This window comes from Coregonus clupeaformis, chromosome 34 (assembly GCF_020615455.1).
Source record: "Coregonus clupeaformis isolate EN_2021a chromosome 34, ASM2061545v1, whole genome shotgun sequence".
Classification (NCBI taxonomy): Eukaryota; Metazoa; Chordata; class Actinopteri; order Salmoniformes; family Salmonidae; genus Coregonus; species Coregonus clupeaformis.
The window spans coordinates 36735874-36760883 of NC_059225.1; the positions used below are offsets into that span (position 1 = coordinate 36735874).

Here is a 25010-nt window from a genome sequence, read left to right on the forward strand (position 1 = left end):
TGCAGCTGGTTCATCCTTGGCAGCAATTTCCAAATGCCTGGAGGTACCACGTTCATCTGTACAAACAATAGTACGTAAGTAAGTATAAACACCATGGGACCACGCAGCCGTCATACCACTCAGGAAGGAGACGCGTTCTGTCTCCTAGAGATGAACATACTTTGGTGCGAAATTGCTAATCAATCCCAGAACAACAGCAAAGGACCTTGTGAAAATGCCTGAGGAAACGGGTACAAAAGTATCTATATCCACAGTAAAACGAGTCCTAAATCGAGATAACCTGAAAGGCCGCTCAGCAAGGAAGAAGCCACTGCTCCAAAACCACCATAAAAAAGCCAGACTACGGTTTGCAACTGCACATGGGGACAAAGTTCGTACTTTTTGGAGAAATGTCCTATGGTCTGATTTAAACAAAAATAGAACTGTTTGGCCATAATGACCATCGTTATGTTTGGAGGAAAAAGGGGGTGCTTGCAAGCCGAAGAACACCATACCAACCGTGAAGCACGGGGGGTGGCAGCATCATGCTGTGAGGGTGCTTTGCTGCAGGAGGGCTGGTGCACTTCACAAAATAGATGGCATCATGAGGAAGGAAAATTATGTGGATATATTGAAGCAACATCTCAAGACATCAGTCAGGAAGTTAAAGCTTGGTCGCAAATGGGTCTTCCAAATGGACAATGACCCCAAGCATACTTCCAAAGTTGTGGACAAATGGCTTAAAGACAACAAAGTCAAGGTATTGGAGTGGCCATCACAAAGCCCTGACCTCAATTCTATAGAAAAATTGTAAATGAAATAAATAAAAGCTTAAATAAATCATTCTCTCTACTATTATTCTGACATTTCACATTCTTAAAATAAACTGGTGATCCTAACTGACCTAAGACAGGGCATTTTTACTAAGATAAAATGTCAGGAATTGTAAAAAAAAATCTGACTTCAACTGTATATATTTGTTACTGCTCGACTAAAACATTATCGGTCGACCAACGACCAAACAATCGACTAATTGGGGTCTGCCCTAATGCAGACACAGACATTGCTCCACCATTTCCTGGTTGCTAATATTGTAATAGTTTGCCTAATTTGTTTGTGAAAAAACAAGCAAGTATAGTGTAAAGAATCATTGTACTATCCAAACCACTGTGAAATATATTTTCTATAACCCAAAATATTGTCTTTTCAGCTGTTTGAAGCTGGTGTACAAAACCGAAAGTAAAAGACACAAAACAAAACTTAATAATGGAAAAAGCACACATAGAACAGACCTACCACTTCTTAGACTTGCTTTCAATGAGAACTCTAATTTCTAAGTGAATTTGGTCAGGTCGCCCAAAAAGTTACATATTGCAGCTTTAGATAAAGGATCCATCAAACACATTTGGTGTGTCATCATAGTGGTCTCTGACATCTGGTCAGACTTGATCAGGTGGAACAAACTTAAACTTGCATCTTTTCTCAATGCTGAATTTACCCATCGCTAAGCCCCGCCCCAGAATTTTGGATATCAACTGTTGTCAAGTCAACCATCTTTTTCTAAATCGCTTGAAAGCCAGTGAGGGCTATGGCAAAAACAGAGTTTTCTTCCAAAATAAATGTTTAAATGGCTAAATAATTTGAGTGCACCAGGACTACTTGCTACTGTGATTTCTGAAATGCAGAGCCTGTTGATGGAGTATTTTTCTAATCTGAAATGATACTTTTGTTACATTGTTTGCTAGCTCAGCTGGTTAGCTAGCGCTTAGTCTTATTAATTGACCACCAAACCACTTAGCTAGCCACTTAATATACCACTGTGAGGGGATTTCCCTAGTGGTTGAATGGGGAATTGGGCTTCCCAGGAAAATGTTGTCCAAGGTTGCAACAGTAACCAAAGGGGGTGGGGCTTAGCGATGGGTCAATTGAATGTCATTGAGAAAACAAAGTTTTCATCGCAAACTTCCTTTCTGAATTTAAAAGTAATCCAATAAGTAACCATCTAGTTTTTCAAAAGAATATGTAATCTGATTACAATATTTTAGCTGGTAACGTAATTTAAGAGTCAGAATAGCAGAATACATACACAAGGTGCAATTTCAAAACTTGGTTGTGCATCAGCAGTTTTTCTCTTGTTATATGACAGTCACTCAATTAGCCCATGGCAGTAAAAGAAATGTAGATTTGTAAATGAGTCTAGTTAGTCTAGCCAGCTATCTACATTTGTAGTAATCATGGCCAAATAACCAACTGGGCACGTGCTCAGGGGCCCTGACCTCCAGGGGTCCCACATTGAGTTTCTTAGTCTCACTCGGGTATCATATTAACATGGCATACGTCATGACAAAATGTGTAGAATTGCAGGAAATTAGCTTTAAAACTGCATAAAGTTCTCCCCACCCTATGGCAAAATGTGTAGAATTGCAGGAAATTAGCTGTAAAATTGCAACTACAACAAAAATCTGTAAAGCAAACTTATTTGTTTACCTTTTGTTAAAGAATTACCCTCTGTACATAAAAAATTATAGTTTTTAATCCCGGTGCTGAGTTAATGTGTAGCGGCTAATTGTATGTGTTTGTAGATCGACTGGCTGAGGTAATTTTTGCTTGTTTTTGCTGTTCCCCAAATAGCATTTTAGAGTTTCATTTTTTTTATAGAAATGCAGTAAATGAGCTTCAACTTCTTAGATTTTTGATGATGGAAGCTGTAGTAATCTCATAATTCTAACAAATTACTTCCTGGTTCGACAAAAGGCTATTTTGTTGCTTGTTTGCTAGATTTTTTTTAAATTTCAGGGCAATTTGGATAACCAGGGCCATTAACAACTTGCTGTGGAGTCGTGGAGACAAACTATGGAATGTTCCTTCAACTATGTTGATTGTGTATACTACTGTTCCAACTCATATGTGGAATGAATCTCTAACGTTACTACTTTTGTCCCTCTTGCAGTGACACCTCATTGGAACTATGCGTGATGCCAAAAGATGAGGACATTTTGCAGTTGGTAAGTACAATTCATTTAAGACCATCCTCCTAACTTTGTGCTCAAATATCTTCCTTGATAATTGTTGACTAGAGAACTGAAAGGGTTTACGCAAATCAATCCATATTGTATCTTTCTACGTGCCTGAAGTGGGATGGGTAGTTCCTATTTATTTTTTAAGGTAGTTGTTTTTGCTCTTTCCCATATCATTGTGCTGGACAGTGTACAGAATAGGGATTGTTAATATAGCATCATACAATATTCACTCCTGTCCCGTAATACTGCTGTCCTCCTTGGGTTAAAGGCACTCAGAGCATTTCTTCCCCACAAATAGACACCATGCACTGGGCTCTCTGTGCGGGGCGTTGCATCCATCAGATTCCCTGCCATGGACAGAGGGAAGATTAGCCATCATTCACTCAGCGTTGATTTGCACATAAGGGTTTTCTTGCATTCTCCCTTGGGTAAACTAAAACTCCTCCAGTCCATTTCTCATGGATTACCGACCAGCGGTGGACTGTTGATAGCAGATGAAGAATACTGGCTGTGGGCTTGAAAGTGTGTGCGTTTCCGTGCGCGTGCAGGAAAAGAGCTGAGTAGTATGGGCCAAGATGGAAAGCAACAGAGGGTAAAAATAAAGGATGAGGACAGTAGCGTGGAAAGAAAGAGTGATAGAACAGAGAAAGAGGACCGAGAGCTTTAAGGACCAGAGGACCAGAGTCTTTGTGGTGCCACAGCCATTGCTCTGCCTGCCCGTCTTCCTGGCCGGCTCAGTGATCTGCACAGCAAACCAACGCCACTCATCAGGGTCCAGAGCCCAGCAGACGATAACGCTATGCCAGGCCACACCACACCACAGCCCAGTCACCTCCTGTTATTCACTTCCACTGGTTCTCTCTTCTGGAGTAAGGAACTGAACCTACTCTAACCCCTAGTGTGATTCTATATCCATGAATAGCTAGATAGTTAGGCCACAGCGCGCCAAAGCCACACAAACAGCTTTTGGCGTTTTGGAATGCGTCGGAGCACTGTTGAAACTTGAGGGCATTTTCAGTAAATGACACATGCCATACACAGCAATTAGTGTTAGAAATTGAAAGAAAAGTCAGGTAATTATCCCAGTGAAATCTGCCCACAAATATACTTCAGGTGACTGATTTACTACATGTTTGCACCAGTCTGTAGTTGTTGAGGGATTTTTTATTACATAAAGCACATTAAACTGGTGCAAATTGCTCATAAATCTGGTCCCAAATTAGTTCTGAAATATGGAGAATATATGTAATTCATTCAGAATTGAAGATAAAGAAATATCCTGTAAATGTAAACAAGCCATTTTGGACTGATACTGTCTCTCCTCTCCTTATTTATATTTACAGAGGAGCAACGTAAATGATTTGCTCCTCATGTCTTCTCATCCCTCTCAGCAAGTTCAGCGTCACACATCAGTGTGCATTAGCTATAGCAATGATGCGTGAAGGAAAAGGAAATTATTCAAAGGAAGAGTAGGGAAAGAGGCTATGTGGAACACAGTTCTCTAAAACACTTGAGATTGAGAGCAACCAGTGGGTCTGCCCTGTAACATGACATAATCAGTTCAGTCAGTGTAGATCTTAGGAAAGGTTGGTTTGGCTGAGATAGGGAAGGATGCGTGTGTGTGCGTGTGTGTGCGTGTGTGTGTGTGTGTGTGTGTGTGTGAACGTGCGTCTCTCCACTCACAGAGTGCCTACTGCTGAATCAGTACATATCAGAGGCGTGTGCACACACTCAGCAACTGCAGTCAGCTGACTGCCCTCAGCTTCAAGTTCATGTTGCTTCGCTTCAGAAGGCGGGCTGACCGAGGGAGAGATTGTTGGAAGGAGGGATGAGGCAAGAAAAGAGTGCTCTACTGCCAGAACTGAACGTATAATCAAGCAGCTGCTCTCGTCATATGAATGGCAACAGCGAGAGAGTGAGAGGAAATGGGCAGGAGAATAATAATGAAAATGCACCTGAAAGAGGGAGATGCTGAGTGTGTAAGAGAGGGATACAGAGGGAGATGCTGAGTGTGTAAGAGAGGGGTACAGAGGGAGATGCTGAGTGTGTAAGAGAGGGATACAGAGGGAGATGCTGAGTGTGTAAGAGAGGGATACAGAGGGAGATGCTGAGTGTGTAAGAGAGGGATACAGAGGGAGATGCTGAGTGTGTAAGAGAGGGATACAGAGGGAGATGCTGAGTGTGTAAGAGAGGGATACAGAGGGAGATGCTGAGTGTGTAAGAGAGGGATACAGAGGGAGATGCTGAGTGTGTAAGAGAGGGGTACAGAGGGAGATGCTGAGTGTGTAAGAGAGGGATACAGAGGGAGATGCTGAGTGTGTAAGAGAGGGATACAGAGGTAGATGCTGAGTGTGTAAGAGAGGGACACAGAGGGATATGCTGAGTGTGTAAGAGGGGGACACAGAGGGATATGCTGAGTGTGTAAGAGAGGGACACAGAGGGAGATGCTGAGTGTGTAAGAGAGGGATACAGAGGGAGATGCTGAGTGTGTAAGAGAGGGGTACAGAGGGAGGTGCTGAGTGTGTAAGAGAGGGGTACAGAGGGAGATGCTGAGTGTGTAAGAGAGGGATACAGAGGGAGATGCTGAGTGTGTAAGAGAGGGACACAGAGGGAGATGCTGAGTGTGTAAGAGAGGGATACAGAGGGAGATGCTGAGTGTGTAAGAGAGGGTACAGAGGGAGATGCTGAGTGTGTAAGAGAGGGGTACAGAGGGAGATGCTGAGTGTGTAAGAGAGGGATACAGAGGGAGATGCTGAGTGTGTAAGAGGGGGGTACAGAGGGAGATGCTGAGTGTGTAAGAGAGGGATACAGAGGGAGATGCTGAGTGTGTAAGAGAGGGATACAGAGGGAGATGCTGAGTGTGTAAGAGAGGGATACAGAGGGAGATGCTGAGTGTGTAAGAGAGGGATACAGAGGGAGATGCTGAGTGTGTAAGAGAGGGATACAGAGGGAGATGGATACAGTGGGAGAAACAGCTAGTGAGCAGCAGCAACAGTAGTCGTCAGTAGTCACGATGTGGAGCTTAGGGTAATCTGTAATGACGCTATTATGGTGATGACGGTCAGAGGCAGCCTGGCTCCTGGACTTGTCCCCAGGTCGCAGAGGGACAAGAAGGACAAGAAGGGGGAAGTCTTCCTTCCTCCTATCCGTTCCTGCTCCACTTTTCTTTTTTCGCTGCCCTTCTCTTGCCCTCTGCTTTTATGTAGTATTTCCCTACAGCACTCACACAGCATCAGTAGCCAAGTGTACTTTTAGCCTGCGCTGGACCGAAGTATCCAGTCTCAACAGCTCCAGCCTTTGCCTATTGCACATCTTTTTACCCCTCTTCTCCCCTCACCTTCTTCTCTCCACTTGCCTGCCTCTAACCTGTTGGCTGGCAGTTTTCCAGGGATATCACTGCTCTGGTAAGGAGGGAAACTTACTAACTCCTTGTTTTCTTGTTTGTCTGTCATTTCCTTTCATTTGTGAATGTGGCTTCAGACATTTTTAAAAGCTGGTATCAACAGTGTAATGATTGCCAATATGTGTAATGTTTGTATACCTTCCCTTAGCTAGAACCGTGTCACCTCTACAGAATGTTGTATTGTCTCCTCAGAACCGTGTAGTTCCCTGTACTAGTAAGTGTATTTTAGAGCATGCTAAATATGGACAGGAAAGTAGTTTCCCCATTCAAATACCTTTGTGTCTCCTGCTCTCTGCTCACATCAAGGAAGCTCTGAGTCAGTAAATGTTTTGACAACATCACTTGACTTATGCAAATCTAGAGTTAGGGGTGGGCAGGCATGCTGGAGTCACTGTACAAACAGTGTACAAACGTAACCCGATACCACAGGTAGAGCGCTCATTGATTAAAGTCCAATGCTCCCGGCTCTCGCTTTCATTTCTCTGTGAGTGCTCGTACTGCAAGGATGTACATCAAATACCTGATTCAATACGCATCTCTGACCTGAAGACTTCATTTTAATTTAGTTGCTTAAAATCCAGCTCTTAACTTTAGTAAATTAGGTTCTACTGGTAGCATTTTCAAAAAAATTTGGGGAGGGTGTCAATCTTGTAAACGAAAATCTTGTTAGCATAACAGTTGAGGAGTCATGCTCACAGAGTTGACGTTAGCCGCCAAAGGCCACCAAAGGCATCCCCGGTTCAGCCTATCCTGCTATCTCAGGCCAGGCTCTTCCTCTCCCAGCCAAAGGTGGGTAAGCCTCAGCCATGCCAGTGTAATCTCCACTCTGGGTCACCAGGCTTTATTCTGGGCCTTTTTTCACTGTCTCCTGCATGCAGCTGTTGCTTTTTACAGCACCTTCCGTTGGATGTGGTCATCCGACCCAAACTCACAGCAGGATTCAGGCTCTGCTGGGGTGGGAAGGGCTGGTTGTTGGCTTTGGCTAAGACAGCAATACTGTTATCTTTAGTGAAACGTCTTCGTTGATGGTTTTTATTACTTATAGACAGTGTGTTCAGTTGGTCATCTGCCATTTACTGTGTCATGAAATTAATCGCCTCTCAGTATATGGGTCATGTTATTATTTGATGTTTCATTCAGCATTATGCTTTCTTCTGTTCATTGTGCTGTAGATTAACTGTTTCTTGTTGGGCATGACGGAAAGCCGAAGCAGAACCCAGAGAATTGATTCAGTTTGGCGCAATGCCACACTACTGGCCTTAATTATTATATACTTCAGAGAAATGGTATCAGTGACCTATTTTTGTCCTATGCAGTTGAAGTGACATAATGTCCCATAATCACCTGCAGGCCTATTCCCAAGATGCATACCTCAAAGGAAACGAGGCGTACAGGGGAAACGCCGGACACATCCCGGAGCCCCCTCCCATATGCTACCCGAGGACAGAGCCTAAAGCCCCAGGGATGGCACATGCCCCTGACCCATCCCCCTCCACAGAGGCCCCCCGGGGGGCCAGGCAGGCCCAGGCAGGGGCAGGAAGACAGGGCACCTCCACCTCCATGCCAGGCCACACAGACATGGGCTACCGGGTGGAGATCCCTGTCCCCCCCTCTCCGCCACCCCCCCAGGCCCCTAAGACACAGATAGTGCTTTGTGTGTGCAACGAGAGTGTGAGGACAGTGGTGGTGCCGCCTGACCCAGTAGCAGATCAGGGCCCCCGCTGTGTGGCTCGGGCTGGCCCCAGCCATACGATAGAAGAGAACCGGTACGGAAGTCCCCTGGACTTCTCAACTAGGCCTATACACCTTGTGGCTCCTGGCCACCCTGGAGGGTCACAACTACAGTACGCCCCCATCCCCACCCGGCCCACAGAGCTCTCAGTCTTCTCCCTCTCTGGCTCTAGGCCTTCCCTGATCTACCCCGACACACAACACCTCACACCCTCCCCGCAAACCCCGGCGGGCAAAACCTTCCCCTCCCCCCACCTCACCCAACCACTACACCCCCTCACCCTCCTCCCCTGCCACCTCCATCTCCCCCCACCAGAACATCGACTGGCGCAACTACACTACCTACAAGGACTACATTGAGGCCAAGCGGCTGCACACCTATGGCTTCCGCACTATCCAGGAGCGCCTGGACAGCCTGCGGGCGGCAGCCAACCCCAATGCTGCTTACGCCCTGCAGCCTGGCCCTCCTCCCAGCGCCATTGCCTCCTTCCAACAAGGCCTTGGGGGGTCCCAGGTCAGACGTAGGGGCACATCCCACGACCGGGGGTCCTACCAGGAGGCCATTGTGGCCCCACTGCGCAGTGCCTTCCAGGAAAGGCTAGGCGAGGGAGGGACTGAGAGGACAGCCATGCCCAGGGACTGGCCCCAGAGTCCCTCCCAGGATGCCCTGCCTTCCTCAGCCCCCATAGGGGTAGCAAAGCCCCAGGCACGATCCTGCGACTACCTGGGCCGGCAGAGTGAGCCAGCGGCTGTGGTATATACAGAGAGGGGAGTGTACAGCAGGGCAGAGCTGGAGGGCAGGCTACTGCTGTACAGGGGCGAGGAGGCCAGAGCCAGCAGACAGGGGGCAGCGCTGAGGCAACTACACCAGCCTCACAGGACCAGTCTTACAGGCATGCCCATCGCTATGTTCACTAAAGATACAACAGAGCTGTTGCTCCCCTCTAGGAGATACAGCCTTGCACAGACAGCCTTCAGTACGCCCTCGCTGGTGCCTGTCGAAAACTCAGCCTCGGACCCATTGCCACCGGCCTTGTCTTACACCCGGGGCCTTCGTAACAGCAGCGTTATGGACCTGCTCAAAGACCAAAGAGCCGTGGTAGTGGGTAACCACCTGGGCTACTCCTCTTCTCCCCAGCAGCAGCTACAGCTCCGGGGGCAGGCTGACAGCCTGAGTGAGGAGAATGGGAGGGAGGTGGGGCTGGGTGCCAGGTCCTCCTCCTGCACCGGCTCCTCCAAAGTTCCCATTCAGAGACAGCAAGCCATCCCCTCCTCCACTACTGTGACCCTCAAGTCAAAGGTCCCTGTCCCGGTGCAGAATAACGGGAGGCCGGTGGAGGGCATAGAGGGGCCAGACGCCACGGTGGTAGTCCTGAGGAGGGATAAGAACTCGGGACCCCAGCCTATCCGCCACCCCTCATACATCCTGGCTGTGAACGACACTGATGTCGAGATGCCAACGGAGGTGGGGACTCCAGCAGCCAAGGGAGGATCGGAGTGCTGGCTGCCCAACGACACCCAGCAAGAGGTGACCATGAGAAGGCTGGGCAAGCAGCGCAAGGCTTCGTGCTCCAGCAACCTGGATGACTCGCTCGACTCCATCCCCTTCATCGGTAAGAAACACGTTTCTGTTCACTTTCTCGACTTCTTTGTTCCCATAGCAACTCCTCACAGAAAGGGAGAGTCCTGCGAAGGGATGGATGTGTGTGTGTGTGTGGTAAGCATACACTTTAATTAGGTAACGCCTTCATAACACACTCTAACCGTTAGTCAATCGCATTTGCATTGTAAATTGCATATCAGGAGTTCCTGTTGCTCCGGTTTCAGCTTACTATAGGAGAGAGAGAATTTGTTTTGTTTGTGTGTAGACTGATTCGCTTAATGTGCCTGGCAAAGCACATAATATCTCTTGGATGGAGAGGTTATATCAGTGTTTTAATGTTTTATCAGTTTCTGCCCTCAAGTCTTAGCAGGTGGGATTTGTCATGCAGTAAAAGTCCTGATGTTCAGACTTCCTGCTGCACTGTTACAAAATGTCATAAATGTCCTTAACATCATAATGTCACCATAGCTTTATATTTTTCTCTTGATGGCTTTATACAGTGAGAGAATTTGGATAGAGTATATCACCAATGTACATATTGATGGAAGTAATTGAGCTATAACAGCTTTTGGTGGCAGTGGTTTATTGGCTGTCTGAACAGAGCTGGCTTTGTTGTTGAGGTATGTCGTAATGCTGGGTCAGGGCAGGACAAATCTATTTGAAATGGGGAAACTGTATAACGTGCATTCCATTTCATGTTGATATACTGTATTGCCATTTTATTTAGCATCAGCAGATATGTTGATTTTAAAGTGTCAGAGTCAGCTATTTATAGCCCCGTATTTAGTTCTTTACCTAAACAAAACATCTTACAAGAGAAGAGGGTACACTCAATGTTGACAGCATGCTTAAATGCACCAATGTAAACAAATAGTGTCTTAATTTTAAAAGGCAGACAATCAGTTCAACAATTACATGTCTTTATGAGGGTTAAAGGAACATAACTAATCTAAAGTGGATGTCCCAGTAAGCTAGAGTGCTCCTGGCTGTTTTGGATCAACATGACATCATGGCAGGGTCAGGCAAAGGATTTTGTGACACTGCACTGCATGTTTGTTTTACTATCCTTTTGGGGATCAAACAATTGATTCCCATTCAAAATCAAATTTTCCTTAACCTAACCTTAAACCCAAACCCTAACCACAAACTCTAAACCTAACCCCTAACCCTAATTCTAACCCTAAGCTTAAAATAGCAGTTTTCTTTGTGGGGACCAGCGAAATGTCCCCACTTGTCCGAATTGTACTTGTTTTAATATCCTTGTAAAGACTTCTGGTCCCTACAGGGATAGGAAAACAAAAAACACACACATACACACACAAATGCTCAAACATAGTCGCACACACACAAAATAAAATCTCATTTATCCCCCAGTATTGTAAAGCAGGGGAAACCTGAGAGGAGTCTACTCCTAAAAGGCTGTGGCAGATCGTAATGGAACTCTTAATTGATCTTTTTTGTTGTTGGTAGAATAGACATATTATCATGTCTTTAGTTTATGTGTATTCGACGGTGTTGTTTTTTAAGAGTCTGAGGTGGATTTAATCTTAACGTGCCAATAGTTTCATTGATGAGACCGAAGGATCATGAACTTGACCTGTCCATTAACTGGGGTGGCCCCACATGAGTCATCATCCACCAATCAGGGCAACTTTTACTCAGACATACACCAGTGGCCTAAAGCCCACATCAGTTAATCATATCCTCTTACACACATAGACACACAGACACACAGACACACACACACTAGCCCCAGAGATGGGCTATCCAATGTCAAACCAACTTTGCCACGGTCGCACACCATACTATTAGCTGAGCAACACTGTTTGCACTATGACTAACTGATTCAATCCCCAACCATTTTGATCTGTTTTGGGTAGTCTTACATTTGGACAGCTGTTCCATTTTAATCAAGTACATGTGTCGAGCAATGCTGTTTGTTGCTGTTCTCACGAACACATGAAATAGGGAACATCTGTCTGGTATCATGGGAGCAATCTGTGAGATTATGTTGGGGAATTTCACTGCAACGATCTCTGCAGCCGAAAACCAGGTCAGATGTTTCATATTAATGTGTGCTTTTAAATTTGAAATGTTTTGCTTAGGCACACATAGGAATGGAAGCTTTCAGATTGCTCTGGTCTATGTTTTATTTTCCTTTTAATTAATTATTTGTCCCACATATTGGCATATTGATTTTATTTGGACCAGTTCACAGAAATAATACTACACGGATGATACAGATACATCTGTGAAACACTTTGTTTTAGGATTATAATTAACTGCTTTTGGTAGTGATACATTTCTGTTTGCCCTGTTATTATTCCTACATTCTCAATTTCATGGCACTCCCCTTCATTGCCAGACACTTCCATCCTGTATCTTGCGTCACGTGCTGCCTGGTCAAACAGAAATATGGGATAGAATGTCAAAGGCAGTGTTACTCACTGTTCTCAGTAAAATGATGACTTGCCTGGGTGTAGCCTTACTGTTCAGACTCGGTGACAGTTACGTCTGAGAAGGGTAATGAAATGTCAACTCACTTTCCCTTCCTGTGTGTTTGTTGATTGTGGCGGTTGTGGACTGGGTTACCTGTCTAGTGACCATGCTGTCTTTGATAAGCGTCATGTACTCATAACCAGACTGTGTTTAGTTGTAGGCCTATATCTCCTCATGTCATTTGTGTTTTATTGGTGTCAAACAGAGAACTTAGACTGCTTCAGTATGAGTTTCACTCAATCCTAAACTGTGATGCTTGACTGTGTATTTGTGCTATAGTAGGCTTAATTTACGTTTGAGACTGACTACTTTTACCAGGATTTATGATTTCTCTATCTTTATTCAATGATGTTTTTGGAGTAGAACGGGCGGCAGGTAACCTAGCGGTTAAGAGTGTTGGGTCAGTAACCGAAAGGTCGCAGGTTCGACTTTCCGAGCATACTAGGTGAAAAATCTGTCTATGCCCTTGAGCAAGGCACTTAACCCTAATTACTCCTGTAAGTCGCTCTGGATAAGAGTGTCTGCTAAATGACTAAAATTAAAAAATGTAGAACAGGAATAGTGTCTATTCTTGTTTAACTTTGGTTCTCCTCACATAATTTCCAGATGAACTATCCAGTCCAAGTATCGATCACGACACCAGTCACATTTCCACTTCAGCTGTAATATCTGTTACTCCATTCATCACCACCATCCCGCCCAGCCCCACTTCTCCTTCTCCTCTCAATCGACGACAGCTGTCACATGACCACGGTAAGGTTACCCCCTTTTTAGAAAAACTGGCCAGGGACTGACAGCAACGATATGCATGCTTTAAGAATTGGGTGTTAGAAATGAGTTGATGGCTGAATTTGAATACTTGGTCCTCAAAAAGGCTTGGGACACTTACAGCCTTGAGCTAAGACCTTGATCATTATTTGGCTTATTTTTTTAAGATTCTCTTCGGCTCACAATTATTGAGCGGTCCAAATCCTACGATGAAGGTCTGTATAACTACAGGGAAGGGTGAGTCCTCCTAACTGTAATTTGGCCTAAAACAGTGGACCAGTGCAGTGTCATGAACATTTTAGTCCTTTCCGTTAGACTAACTTGTGATGATTGTTTTCTAATTTCACTCTCATGTCTTCCTTGTAGGAGACAAATACCTGGTCTAAAGTGCCTTAGGAAGGTGAGTCCGACCTCAACACACAGTAATATCAACCCAAGTAACAAGAAGCTGTAAAAGTGACGAACCCTCTGGTCACTTTCCACAGAAATGGTGGTGTTCCTTCTGGCTGTCAGACTCGACTGCATCATCATTATTTGCATATCCTGTTCACACCCTTTAGATATGAGTCTCTCCTCTGAATGGCTGGTATTGATGTTGGCCAGTAGCGGTTGTAAAATGGATATTGAATAAGCCAAATGAGCTCTAAAGACCCAGCCTGGATGCCAACCTTGCCATTTCTGTCTGTCTGCTCACTGGAGGGGGCATTATAATAGTCCAAAGTCAGGCAAGGGTCATCCAATCAGCTAAACTGTCCACTGGAGGGACTCTACGTGACCATTCCTCATTATCCAGCCTGCTGAATGGCCCCAGAGCCAGACTGAAAGGACAACCAGCAGAGCAAGCAGACAGCTTTCCAATGACTCTGGGTTACTGAAGGCCTTGATTAAGGTTGTGAACACAGCAGAGCAGAACTTTGGGAGCTATGGCGTGATTTAGCAGCTTACAAAGCCAAGCACTGTACATCATGTATGTTTGAGACTGTAGTAAGATGGCGCCGACAGACATGGCAGCTCTGCTTATAGCTCCTAAGCAACTTTGCAGTATTTAGTTTTTTTGTGTGTTATCTCTTACATTATTAGGCCAGAACGTTTTTTGTGTTATTACATACAGCCGGAAATAACTTTTGGATATCAGAGTGGAGGTAACTAACCAGCATTAAGACCTGGAATACGACTTTCCCGAATTGGATCCTTTGTTCGTACCCCGCAGGGCAATTGAACTTATCCCAGAGGCTGCTCCAAGACGCCGCCGGCGGAGAAGAGGTATTTGGAGTGGACTTCTAGTCCGACTCAGGAGGCGTGCACACCATCCACTTCTTCTGAGTATATTACTTGCTAATGTTCAGTCTCTGGACAATAAAGTAGACGAGCTCAGGGCGAGGATCTCCTTCCAGAGAGACATCAGGGACTGTAACATACTCTGTTTCACGGAATCATGGCTCTCTTGGGATATACTGTCCCCGTCCATACAGCCAGCTCAGTTCATCGCGCAGAGGAATAAAGAACTCTCCGAGAAGAAGAAAGGCGGTTTTGTATGTTTCATGATTAACTACTCATAGTGTGATTGTGATAACATACAGAAACTCAAGTCCTTTTATTCATCCGACCTAGAATACCTCACAATCAAATGTCAGCAGTAAAATTAGATTTAAAAAACAGATAAAAATACACCTTATGGAACAGCGGGGACTGTGAAGCAACACACACAATGGCCCACAAGGAACTACACTGGACTTTATAGAAACTGGAAACCACATATCCTGAGGCCTCATTTACTGTAGCTGGGGATTTTAACATAGCAAATTTGAGGAAAACGCTACCGAAGTTCTATCAACATATTGACTGTAGTACTCGCTCTGGGAAAACACTAGACCACTGCTACTCACACTTTCGAGATGACTACAAGGCCCTTCCCCGCCCTCCCTTTAGCAAGTCAGATCACGACTCCATTTTGCTCCTCCTTCCTATAGGCAGAAACTCAAACAGGAAGTACCCGTGCTAAGGTCTATTCAACGCTGACCAATCGGAATGCATGCTTCAGGATTGTTTTGATCATGCGGACTGGGATATTTTCCAGGTAGCCTCTGAGAATAACATTGACGTATACACGGACACAGTGAATGAGTTCATCAGGAAGTATATAGGGGATGTTGTTCGCAAACCAGAAACCGTGGATAGATGGCAACATTCACAAAACTGAAAGCGTGAACCGCTGCATTTAACCATGGCAAGGTGACTGGGAATATGGTTGAATACAAACAGTGTAGTTAGTCCCTCCATAAGGCAATCAAACAGGCAAAACATCAGTACAGAGACAAAGTGCAATTCAACGGCTCAGACACGAAACGTATGTGGCAGGGTCTACAGACAATCACGGATTACAAAGGGAAAACCAGCCATGTCGCGGACACCGACGTCTTGCTCCCGGACAAGCTAAACACCTTCTTCGCCGCTTTGGGGATAACACAGTGCCATTAACGCGGCACGCTTCCAAGGACTGTGGGCTCTCGTTCTCCGTGGCCGACGTGAGTAAGACATTTAAGCGTGTTTACCCTCGCAAGGCAGCCGGCCGAGACGGCATCCCTAGCCGCGTCCTCAGAGCATGCACAGACCAGCTGGCTGGAGTGTTTACGGATGTATTCAATCTCTCCCTATCCCAGTCTGCTGTCCCCACTTGCTTCAAGATGTCCACCATTGTTCCTGTACTCAAGAAAGCAAAGGTAACTGAACTCAATGACTATCACCCCGTAGCAATCACTTCTGTCGTCATGAAGTGCTTTGAGAGGCTAGTTAAGGACCATATCACCTCTATCTTACCTGACACCCTAAACCCACTTCAATTTGCTTACCGCCCCAATAGATCCACAGACGATGCAATCGCCATCTCACTGCACACTGCCCTATCCCATCTGGACAAGAGGAATACCTACGTAGGAATGCTGTTCATTAACTATAGCTCAGCCTTCACCCTGGGTCTGAACCCTGCCCTGTGCAACTGGGTCCTGGACTTCCTGACGGACCACCCCCAGGTGGTGAAGGTAGGAAACAACACCTCCAATTTGTTGATCCTCAACACTGGGGCACCACAAGGGTGCGTGCTCTGCTTCCTCCTGTACTCCCTATTCACCCATGACTGCGTGGCCACGCACGCCTCCAACTCAATCCTCAAGTTTGCAGACGACACAACAGTAGTAGGCCTGATTACCAACAATGACGAGACATCCTACTGGGAGGAGGTGAGGGCACTGGCGGAGTGGTTCAGGAAAATAACCTCTCCCTCAACGTCAACAAAACAAAGGAGTTGATCGTGGACTTCAGAAAACAGCAAAGGGAGCACGCCCCTATCCACATCGACGGGACCGCAGTGGAGAAGGTGAAAAGCTTAAAGTTCCTCTGCATACACATCACTGACAATATGAAATGGTCCACCCACACAGTCAGGAGGCTAAAGAAACTTGCCTTGGCCCCTAAGACCCTCACAAACCTTTACAGAAGCACAATTGAGAGCATCCTGTCGGGCTGTATCACCGCCTGGTACGGCAACTGCACCGCCCGCAACTGCAGGGCTCTCCAGAGGGTGGTGCGGTCTGCCCAACACATCTCCGGGGGCACACAGCCTGCCCTCCAGGACACCTACAGCACCCAATGTCACAGGAAGGCCAAAAAGATCATCAAGGACATCAACCACCCAAGCCACGGCCTGTTCACCCCGCTACCATTCAGAAGGCGAGGTCAGTACAGGTGCATCAAAGCTGGGACCGAGATACTGAAAAACAGCTTCTATCTCAAGGCCACCAGACTGTTAAATAGCCATCACTAGCCAGCTACCGCCCGGTTACTCAACCCTGCACCTTAGAGGCTGCTGCCCTATATACATAGACATGGAATCACTGGCCACTTTAATAATGGAACACTAGTCACTTTAGTAATGTTTACATACTGCTTTACTCATCTCATATGTATATACTGTATTCTATTCTACTGTATTTTAGTTAATGCCACTCTGACATTGCTCGTCCTAATATTTATATATTTCTTAATTCCATTCTTTTACTTTTAGATTTGTGTATCTGCAAAATATGTGTATGTGCCGAATAAAATTTGATTTGATTTAATGAGGTAACTTGTGTGTTTGTTGTGTTAAAGGTGACGGTGGATAGGTCTTTAGAAGATTCCGGATCCAGGAGAGATTCCTCATCAGATGTCTTCAGTGATGCTACCAAGGAGGGCATGCTCCATTTCCGACAGATCAACACGGACAAGAGCAAGGTGTGTGTGTGTACAGTGCTATCCACACACACACACACACACACACAGGGATTAAGGGGGTCAATTATATCACCTGTGACATGGTTTAGAAAGAGTAGTGGATAATCCTTCTGTTCCTCTGGTAGATATTTGGTTACAGTAATGTCTGTTTGTGCATTGCACTTGCCAGACCAGTTAGGCTTTGACCTAAATGTGTTTTAGGTTCCTTGTCATGCTCCTCCTGTAAGTTGCTCTGAATAAGAGCTAAATTACTAAAATGTAAATGTTTGCCTTGAGGTCATGACTCCCCCTCTAGTGGGTTACACTGGACTTGATGACAGCTCATACTCTGTTGGAGAACCATTTTGGATGAGATGCATCAAGGATGTGGAGATCTTTAATGTGCAATGGCATCACATTTTTAGCAGAGGCTCTTATCCAGAATGACTTACAGTTAGTGCATTCATCAGCTAGGAGGGACAACCACATATCACAGGCATGGTAAGTACACTTTTCCTCAATAAAGTAGTTATCAGCAAAGTCAGAGCTAGAAAGGGGGGGGGGGGAGAGTCCAGTGCAAGTGTTGGTTCAGGATGGTTATTTTAGTGCTCAGGTTGGGGTGTATGGTTTAAGTATAGCCTGAAGGTAATGAGGGCCAGTTCCTCTTGCTGCTCCGTAGGCAAGCACCATGGTCTAGTAGTGGATGTGAGCTTCAACTGGAAGCCAGTGGAGTGTGTGGAGGAGCGGGGTTACATGGGAGAACTTGGGAAGGTTGAAAACCAGGCGTGCTGCAGCGTTCTGGATAAGTTGCAGGGGTTTGTTGGCACAAGCAGGGAGCCCAGCCAACAGCGAGTAGCCAAGACGGGATGCTGACCTAGGCAGAGTTGCAAAGAAAAAGCCATATCTCAGACTGGCCAATAAAAATAAAAGATTAAGATGGGCAGTCTGAGATATGGCTTTTTCTTTGCAACACTGCCTAGAAGGTCAGCATCCCGGAGTCGCCTCTTCACTGTTGACGTTGAGACTGGTGTTTTGCGGGTACTATTTGATGAAGCTGCCAGTTGAGAACCTGTGAGGAGCTTGTTTCTCAAGCTAAACACTCTAATGTATTTGTCCTCTTGCTCAGTTGTGCACTGGGGCCTCCCACTCCTCTTTCTATTCTGGTTAGAGCCTGTTTGCGCTGTTTTTTGAAGGGAGTAGTACACAGCGTTGTACGAGATCTTCAGTTACTTGGCAATTTCTCGCATGGAATAGCCGTCATTTCTCAGAACAAGAATAGACTGGCCATTTTGAGCCTGTAATCGAACCCACAATTGCGGTTGCTCCAGATACTCAACTAGTCTCAAGAAGGCCAGTTTTATTGCTTCTTTAATCAGCACAACAGCTTTCAGCTGTGCTAACATAATTGCAAAAGGGTTTTCTAATGATCAATTAGCCTTTTAAAATGATAAACTTGGATTAGCAAACACAACGTGCCATTGGAACACAGGACTGATGGTTACTGATAATGGGCCTCTGTACGCCTATGTAGATATTCCATTAAAAGTCAGCTGTTTCCAGCTACAATAGCCATTTACAACATTAACAATGTCTACACTGTTTTTCTGATCAATTTTATGTTATTTTAATGGACAAATAAATAGCTTTTATTTCGCAATCAAGGACATTTCTAAGTAACCCCAAACTTTTGAATGGTAGTGTACATACATTTACAATCATTAACATGTAGTGTGTGTGTGGGCATCTATCAGTTACACATACATGTCAGTACATACACACAACAAGTAGGTCACATGGGTGAGAGGCGTCGTGCCGTGAGGTGTTGCTTTCTTAGTTTTTTTGAAACCAGGTTATCTGTTCAGTTGCACTATATAAGATGGAAGGGAGTTCCATGCCCTCATGGCTCTGTATAATACTGTACTGTTTCCTTGAATTTGTTCTGGACCTGGGGACTGTGAAAATACCCCTGGTGGGGTAAGTGTGTGTGTCAGTGCTGTGTGTAAGTTGACTATGCAAACAATTTGGAATTTCCAACACAATGTTTCTTATAAAAACAAGAAGTGACGCAGTCAGTCTTTCCTCAACTTTTAGCCAAGAGAGACTAGCAATATTAATATTAGCCCTCTGATTACAATGAACAGCAAGACGTGCAGCTCTGTTCTGGGCCAGCTGCAGCTTAAATAAACTCAGCAAAAAAAATAAACATCCTCTCACTGTCAACTGAGTTTATTTTCAGCAAACTTAACATGTGTAAATATTTGTATGAACATAAGATTCAACAACTGAGACATAAACTGAACAAGTTCCACAGACATGTGACTAACAGAAATTGAATAATGTGTCCCTGAACAAAGGGGGGGGGGCGTCAAAGGTAACAGTCAGTATCTGGTGTGGCCACCAGCTGCATTAAGTACTGAAGTGCATCTCCTCCTCATGGACTGCACCAGATTTGCCAGTTCTTGCTGTGAGATATTACCCCACTCTTCCACCAAGGCACCTGCAAGTTCCCTGACATTTCTGGGGGGAATGGCCCTAGCCCTCACCCTCCGATCCAACAGGTCCCAGACGTGCTCAATGGGATTGAGATCCGGGCTCTTCGCTGGCCATGGCAGAACACTGACATTCCTGTCTTGCAGGAAATCACGCACAGAACGAGCAGTGTGGCTGGTTGCATTGTCATGCTGGAGGGTCATGTCAGGATGAGCCTGCAGGAAGGGTACCACATGAGGGAGGAGGATGTCTTCCCTCTAACGCACAGCATTGAGATTGCCTGCAATGACAACAAGCTCAGTCCGATGATGCTGTGACACACAGCCCCAGACCATGACGGACCCTCCACCTCCAAATCGATCCCGCTCCAGAGTACAGGCCTCGGTGTAACGCTCATTCCTTCGACAACATAACACCTCCTCCTCCATGCTTCACGGCGGGAACCAAACATGCGGAGATCATCCGTTCACCTATTCTGCATCTCACAAAGACACAGAGGTTGGAACAAAAGATCTCACATTTGGACTCATCAGACCAAAGGACAGATTTCCACAGGTCTAATGTCCATTGCTCGTGTTTCTTGGCTCAAGCAAGTCTCTTCTTATTATTGGTGTCCTTTATTAGTGGTTTCTTTGCAGCAATTCGACCATGAAGGCCTGATTCACGCAGTCTCCTCTGAACAGTTGATGTTGAGATGTGTCTTTTACTTGAACTCTGTGAAGCATTTATTTGGGCTGCAATCTCAGGTGCAGTAAAGTCTAATGAACTTATCCTCTGCAGCAGAGGTAACTCTGGGTCTTCCTTTCCTGTGGCGGTCCTCATGAGAGCCAGATTCATAGTGCTTGATGGTTTTTGCGACTGCACTTGAAGAAACTTTCAAAGTTCTTGAAATGTTCCGGATTGACCTTCATGTCTTAAAGTAATGATGGACTGTCGTTTCTCTTTGCTTATTTGAGCTGTTCTTGCCATAATATGGACTTGGTCTTTTACCAAATAGGGCTATCTTCTGTATACCACCCCAACCATGTCACAACACAACTGATTGGCTCAAACGCATTAAGAAGGAAATAAATTCCACAAATTAACTTTGAACAAGGCACAGCTGTTAATTGAAATGCATTCCAGGTGACTACCTCATGAAGCTGGTTGAGAGAATGCCAAGCATGTGCAAAGCTGTCATCAAGGCAAAGGGTGGCTATAGTTTTGATGTCTTCACTATTATTCTACAATGTAGAAAATAGTAAAAATAAAGAAAAACCCTTGAATGAGTAGGTGTGTCCAAACCTTTGACTGGTACTGTACATCTCATACTTGTCATTAAGTAATATCATTGTTTTTGCCTCTCCTCTCTCTCTCTCTGCAGCATGTTGGTGGGGGAATGTGCACCTGGAAGCAAATGTATGCAGTGCTGCGAGGCCACTTCCTCTGCCTATATAAGGACAAAAAGGAGGGACAGGCTCACGCCAACTCCCAGGTGGAGGACGAGCCCCAGCCAATCAGCATCAAGGCCTGTCTGATTGACATCTCCTACAGCGACACAAAACGCAAGAATGTGCTGCGGCTGACCACGTCGGACTGTGATTACCTGTTCCAGGCAGAGGATAGAGAAGACATGCTGGCCTGGATCAGAGTCATACAGGAGAACAGCAACCTGGACAATGAGGTGAGGGACACACCCACATCCTACAGGAGATGACATCCTATCAAGTCTTCCAGGATTGACAGAACATTTTGGCAAAGGGAAGTCAAACCATTTCTGTTTTGGTATTAAAGACATGATCAACCTCATTGATGGGCAATAATTCATTAATTACAGAAAAATATACAAAGTATCTTAATTTCTGTGTCACTATCCCTACCTTGATAAGGATCAGCTAACAGTGATTGGATATGGGTCATAGGTCACATAATACACACATATGACCTGACCCTGGTCTACTGTATCTTAAAATAGGCAAACGGAACCAGGTCCTCCCCTCCAGCTACGAAAAAACCGAAGCTCTTCTTTCCCCTCCATTAAGACCTTAACCACACTACGCCCCCCCCCTTCTTATTTTAGAACGCAGCCTTTACTAGTTGTGACCTCATCAGCAGGAAGATCAAGGAGTACAACACCTTGATGAGGTAAGCAGGGCGGGGCCACAGAGAGGAGTCGTCCCTGGTTACAGAGGGAGATTCAGACTTGTATGGACTGCTACTAGTGGACGTCAGACAGCAAAACGTATTGTGTGTGTTTACATTTGAGTTTGTGTGTGTGACCCAGCCCGACAGGCAGTAAGACCGAACCGTCGCCCAAATCGTCACGCCAGTCACTGAACATCAGACAGACGTTACTGGGAGGGAAGGGGGAGCCAAAATCTCTAAGTCCACACTCACTTAAAGCGGAGCAGGACAGGAAAAACATGCATAAAGGTAAGAGTCAGAGGAGAGGCCTCTTAATTTCCGCTTAGCTCTCAACAAACCTCAAGAACCAATTTACTTGAGTAATGTGAATGTCTGATTGATCTTTGAGCATGGCTTTGAATATTCCAGTTTTGCTCAATCTATACAATATGTGTGTGTAGGTGCTCTTGTGTGAGACTATCCTCATGTTTTGTGTGTTAGATGACACCAGTCCACCCAAGGACAAGGGGACGTGGAGGAAGGGTATCCCAGGGCTGATGAGGAAGCCCTTTGAGAGGAAGCCTTCTCCAGGCGTCACGTTTGGGAGGAGGCTGGACAACTGCCCTTCAGCCGTCACCAACAGGGTAAGATTCAATTCACGCCTACTCTCTCCATCTCCTCTCTTTTAAGCTACAGTTAATTGTTTTATTAATTTATTGGAATGGTTTATCAGAAAGTGTCTTCCTTCTCAACACTTTGTAGCACAACTTTCTGCGGGTGCTGCCAAGGTGCCATGGCATTTGGAATGGGCATCATTGATGAGTCCATGTTGTGTGTGTTGTAGTTTGTTCCCCTCATCGTGGAGGTGTGCTGTAACATGGTGGAGGAGAGGGGGCTGGAGTACACAGGGATCTACAGGGTCCCAGGGAACAACTCAGCCATCACCAACATGCAGGAGGAGCTCGACAATAAAGGCATGAACGACATCGACACCCAGGATGATGTGAGCGACTCAACAGAGCACATTATGTCTCTCTCGCTCTCCAATTGTCTTATGCTCATTCTCTTTATGTTGGCTCTATCCTTTTTTCACACCTTTCTTCACTCACCTTTTCCGTGGTATTTTCTTACCTCCTGTCTAAAATCACTTTTTTACCTGCCTTTGACAGAAATGGAGGGACCTGAATGTGATCAGCAGTTTACTTAAATCCTTCTTCCGTAAACTTCCAGAGCCTCTGTTCACCAATGGTAAGAATATTCAAGGAGTCCCTTTAAGGAATTGCCTTACATTAAGGGGTCACAATTCCACCTAGTGGCTGAGTGTGAAACCTACAGTTAAGTACATTTGCGACCGACCGCCTAGATTCGGTCTTATGTAGCAACATTTGAAATTGTGTTTTTTACATTAGATAAAAGTAGAGACTCAAGCTAGAAAATGGTATATCATACACTGTAGTTGAGGAACAATGGGAAAGTAATTCTGCTTTAAAAGTTTATAAACTTGTAACCCCACTTTTGAGAAAATGGCCCTTGAATGTTTTGGTACACCTACTGGAGAGCTCTTCTTTGTCTACAACCCCCCAACATCGTTCACACCCTCTTAAGCCTTAGCCCCACCCCATCTCTTTAAGGATTCACATGTGAGGCTATGTGCTAAACAGAGTGAGTAGTTTAGTAAACAACCAAAGATTTCAAGACTAAAAGTGGTAAAAGTAGTAGCTTACAATAAGGAAAAACTCCAGGTACACTTTATCTAGTCCTTGGCCTATATCCTCATCTGTCTTTGGTGCAGGTCATGTTCTTCAGACAATATATCTAATAAAATCTAAGTTTAATTTTCACATGCATAGGATACAGAAGGTGTAAACGGTACAATGAAATGGTTATTTGCATAGTAGCAATATCAAAAACAGAAAGTGTCCAGTTAAAAATACACTGCTCAAAAAAATAAAGGGAACACTTAAACAACACAATGCAACTCCAAGTCAATCACACTTCTGTGAAATCAAACTGTCCACTTAGGAAGCAACATTGATTGACAATAAATGTCATATGCTGTTGTGCAAATGGAATAGACAACAGGTGGAAATTATAGGCAATTAGCAAGACACCCCCAATAAAGAAGTGGTTCTGCAGGTGGTGACCACAGACCACTTCTCAGTTCCTATGCTTCCTGGCTGATGTTTTGGTCACTTTTGAATGCTGGCGGTGCTTTCACTCTAGTGGTAGAGACGGAGTCTACAACCCAGACAAGTGGCTCAGGTAGTGCAGCTCATCAGGATGGCACATCAATGCGAGCTGTGGCAAGAAGGTTTGCTGTGTCTGTCAGCGTAGTGTCCAGAGCATGGAGGCGCTACCAGGAGACAGGCCAGTACATCAGGAGACGTGGAGGAGGCCGTAGGAGGGCAACAACCCAGCAGCAGGACTGCTACCTCCGCCTTTGTGCAAGGAGGAGCAGGAGGAGCACTGCCAAAGCCCTGCAAAATGACCTCCAGCAGGCCACAAATGTGCATGTGTCTGCTCAAACGGTCAGAAACAGACTCCATGAGGGTGGTATGAGGACCCAACATCCACAGGTGGGGGTTGTGCTTACAGCCCAACACCGTGCAGGACGTTTGGCATTTGCCAGAGAACACCAAGATTGGCAAATTCGCCACTGGCGCCCTGTGCTCTTCACAGATGAAAGCAGGTTCACACTGAGCACATGTGACAGACGTGACAGAGTCTGGAGATGCCGTGGAGAACGTTCTGCTGCCTGCAACATCCTCCAGCATGACCGGTTTGGCGGTAGGTCAGTCATGGTGTGGGGTGGCATTTCTTTGGGGGGCCGCACAGCCCTCCATGTGCTTGCCAGAGGTAGCCTGACTGCCATTAGGTACCGAGATGAGATCCTCAGACCCCTTGTGAGACCATATGCTGGTGCGGTTGGCCCTGGGTTCCTCCTAATGCAAGACAATGCTAGACCTCATGTGGCTGGAGTGTGTCAGCAGTTCCTGCAAGAGGAAGGCATTGATGCTATGGCCCGTTCCCCAGACCTGAATCCAATTGAGCACATCTGGGACATCATGTCTCGCTCCATCCACCAACGCCACGTTGCACCACAGACTGTCCAGGAGTTGGCAGATGCTTTAGTCCAGGTCTGGGAGGAGATCCCTCAGGAGACCAT

General features: G+C 45.6%; 1 protein-coding gene across 1 annotated transcript in view; it reads left to right on the forward strand.

Moving 5' to 3' along the window:
* Positions 1–25010, forward strand: part of LOC121550070 (rho GTPase-activating protein 21-like) — a 66409-nt gene that overhangs the window by 17221 nt on the left and 24178 nt on the right. Inside the window, exons 3-15 of the mRNA XM_045210357.1 lie at positions 2930–2984; positions 7753–8418; positions 8450–9746; positions 12842–12988; positions 13171–13240; positions 13370–13403; positions 17150–17272; positions 21105–21404; positions 21801–21865; positions 22005–22153; positions 22346–22488; positions 22689–22847; positions 23014–23092. Of these exons, the coding sequence (XP_045066292.1) occupies positions 2930–2984; positions 7753–8418; positions 8450–9746; positions 12842–12988; positions 13171–13240; positions 13370–13403; positions 17150–17272; positions 21105–21404; positions 21801–21865; positions 22005–22153; positions 22346–22488; positions 22689–22847; positions 23014–23092 (3287 nt within the window). The remainder of the gene's footprint in view (positions 1–2929; positions 2985–7752; positions 8419–8449; positions 9747–12841; positions 12989–13170; positions 13241–13369; positions 13404–17149; positions 17273–21104; positions 21405–21800; positions 21866–22004; positions 22154–22345; positions 22489–22688; positions 22848–23013; positions 23093–25010) is intronic.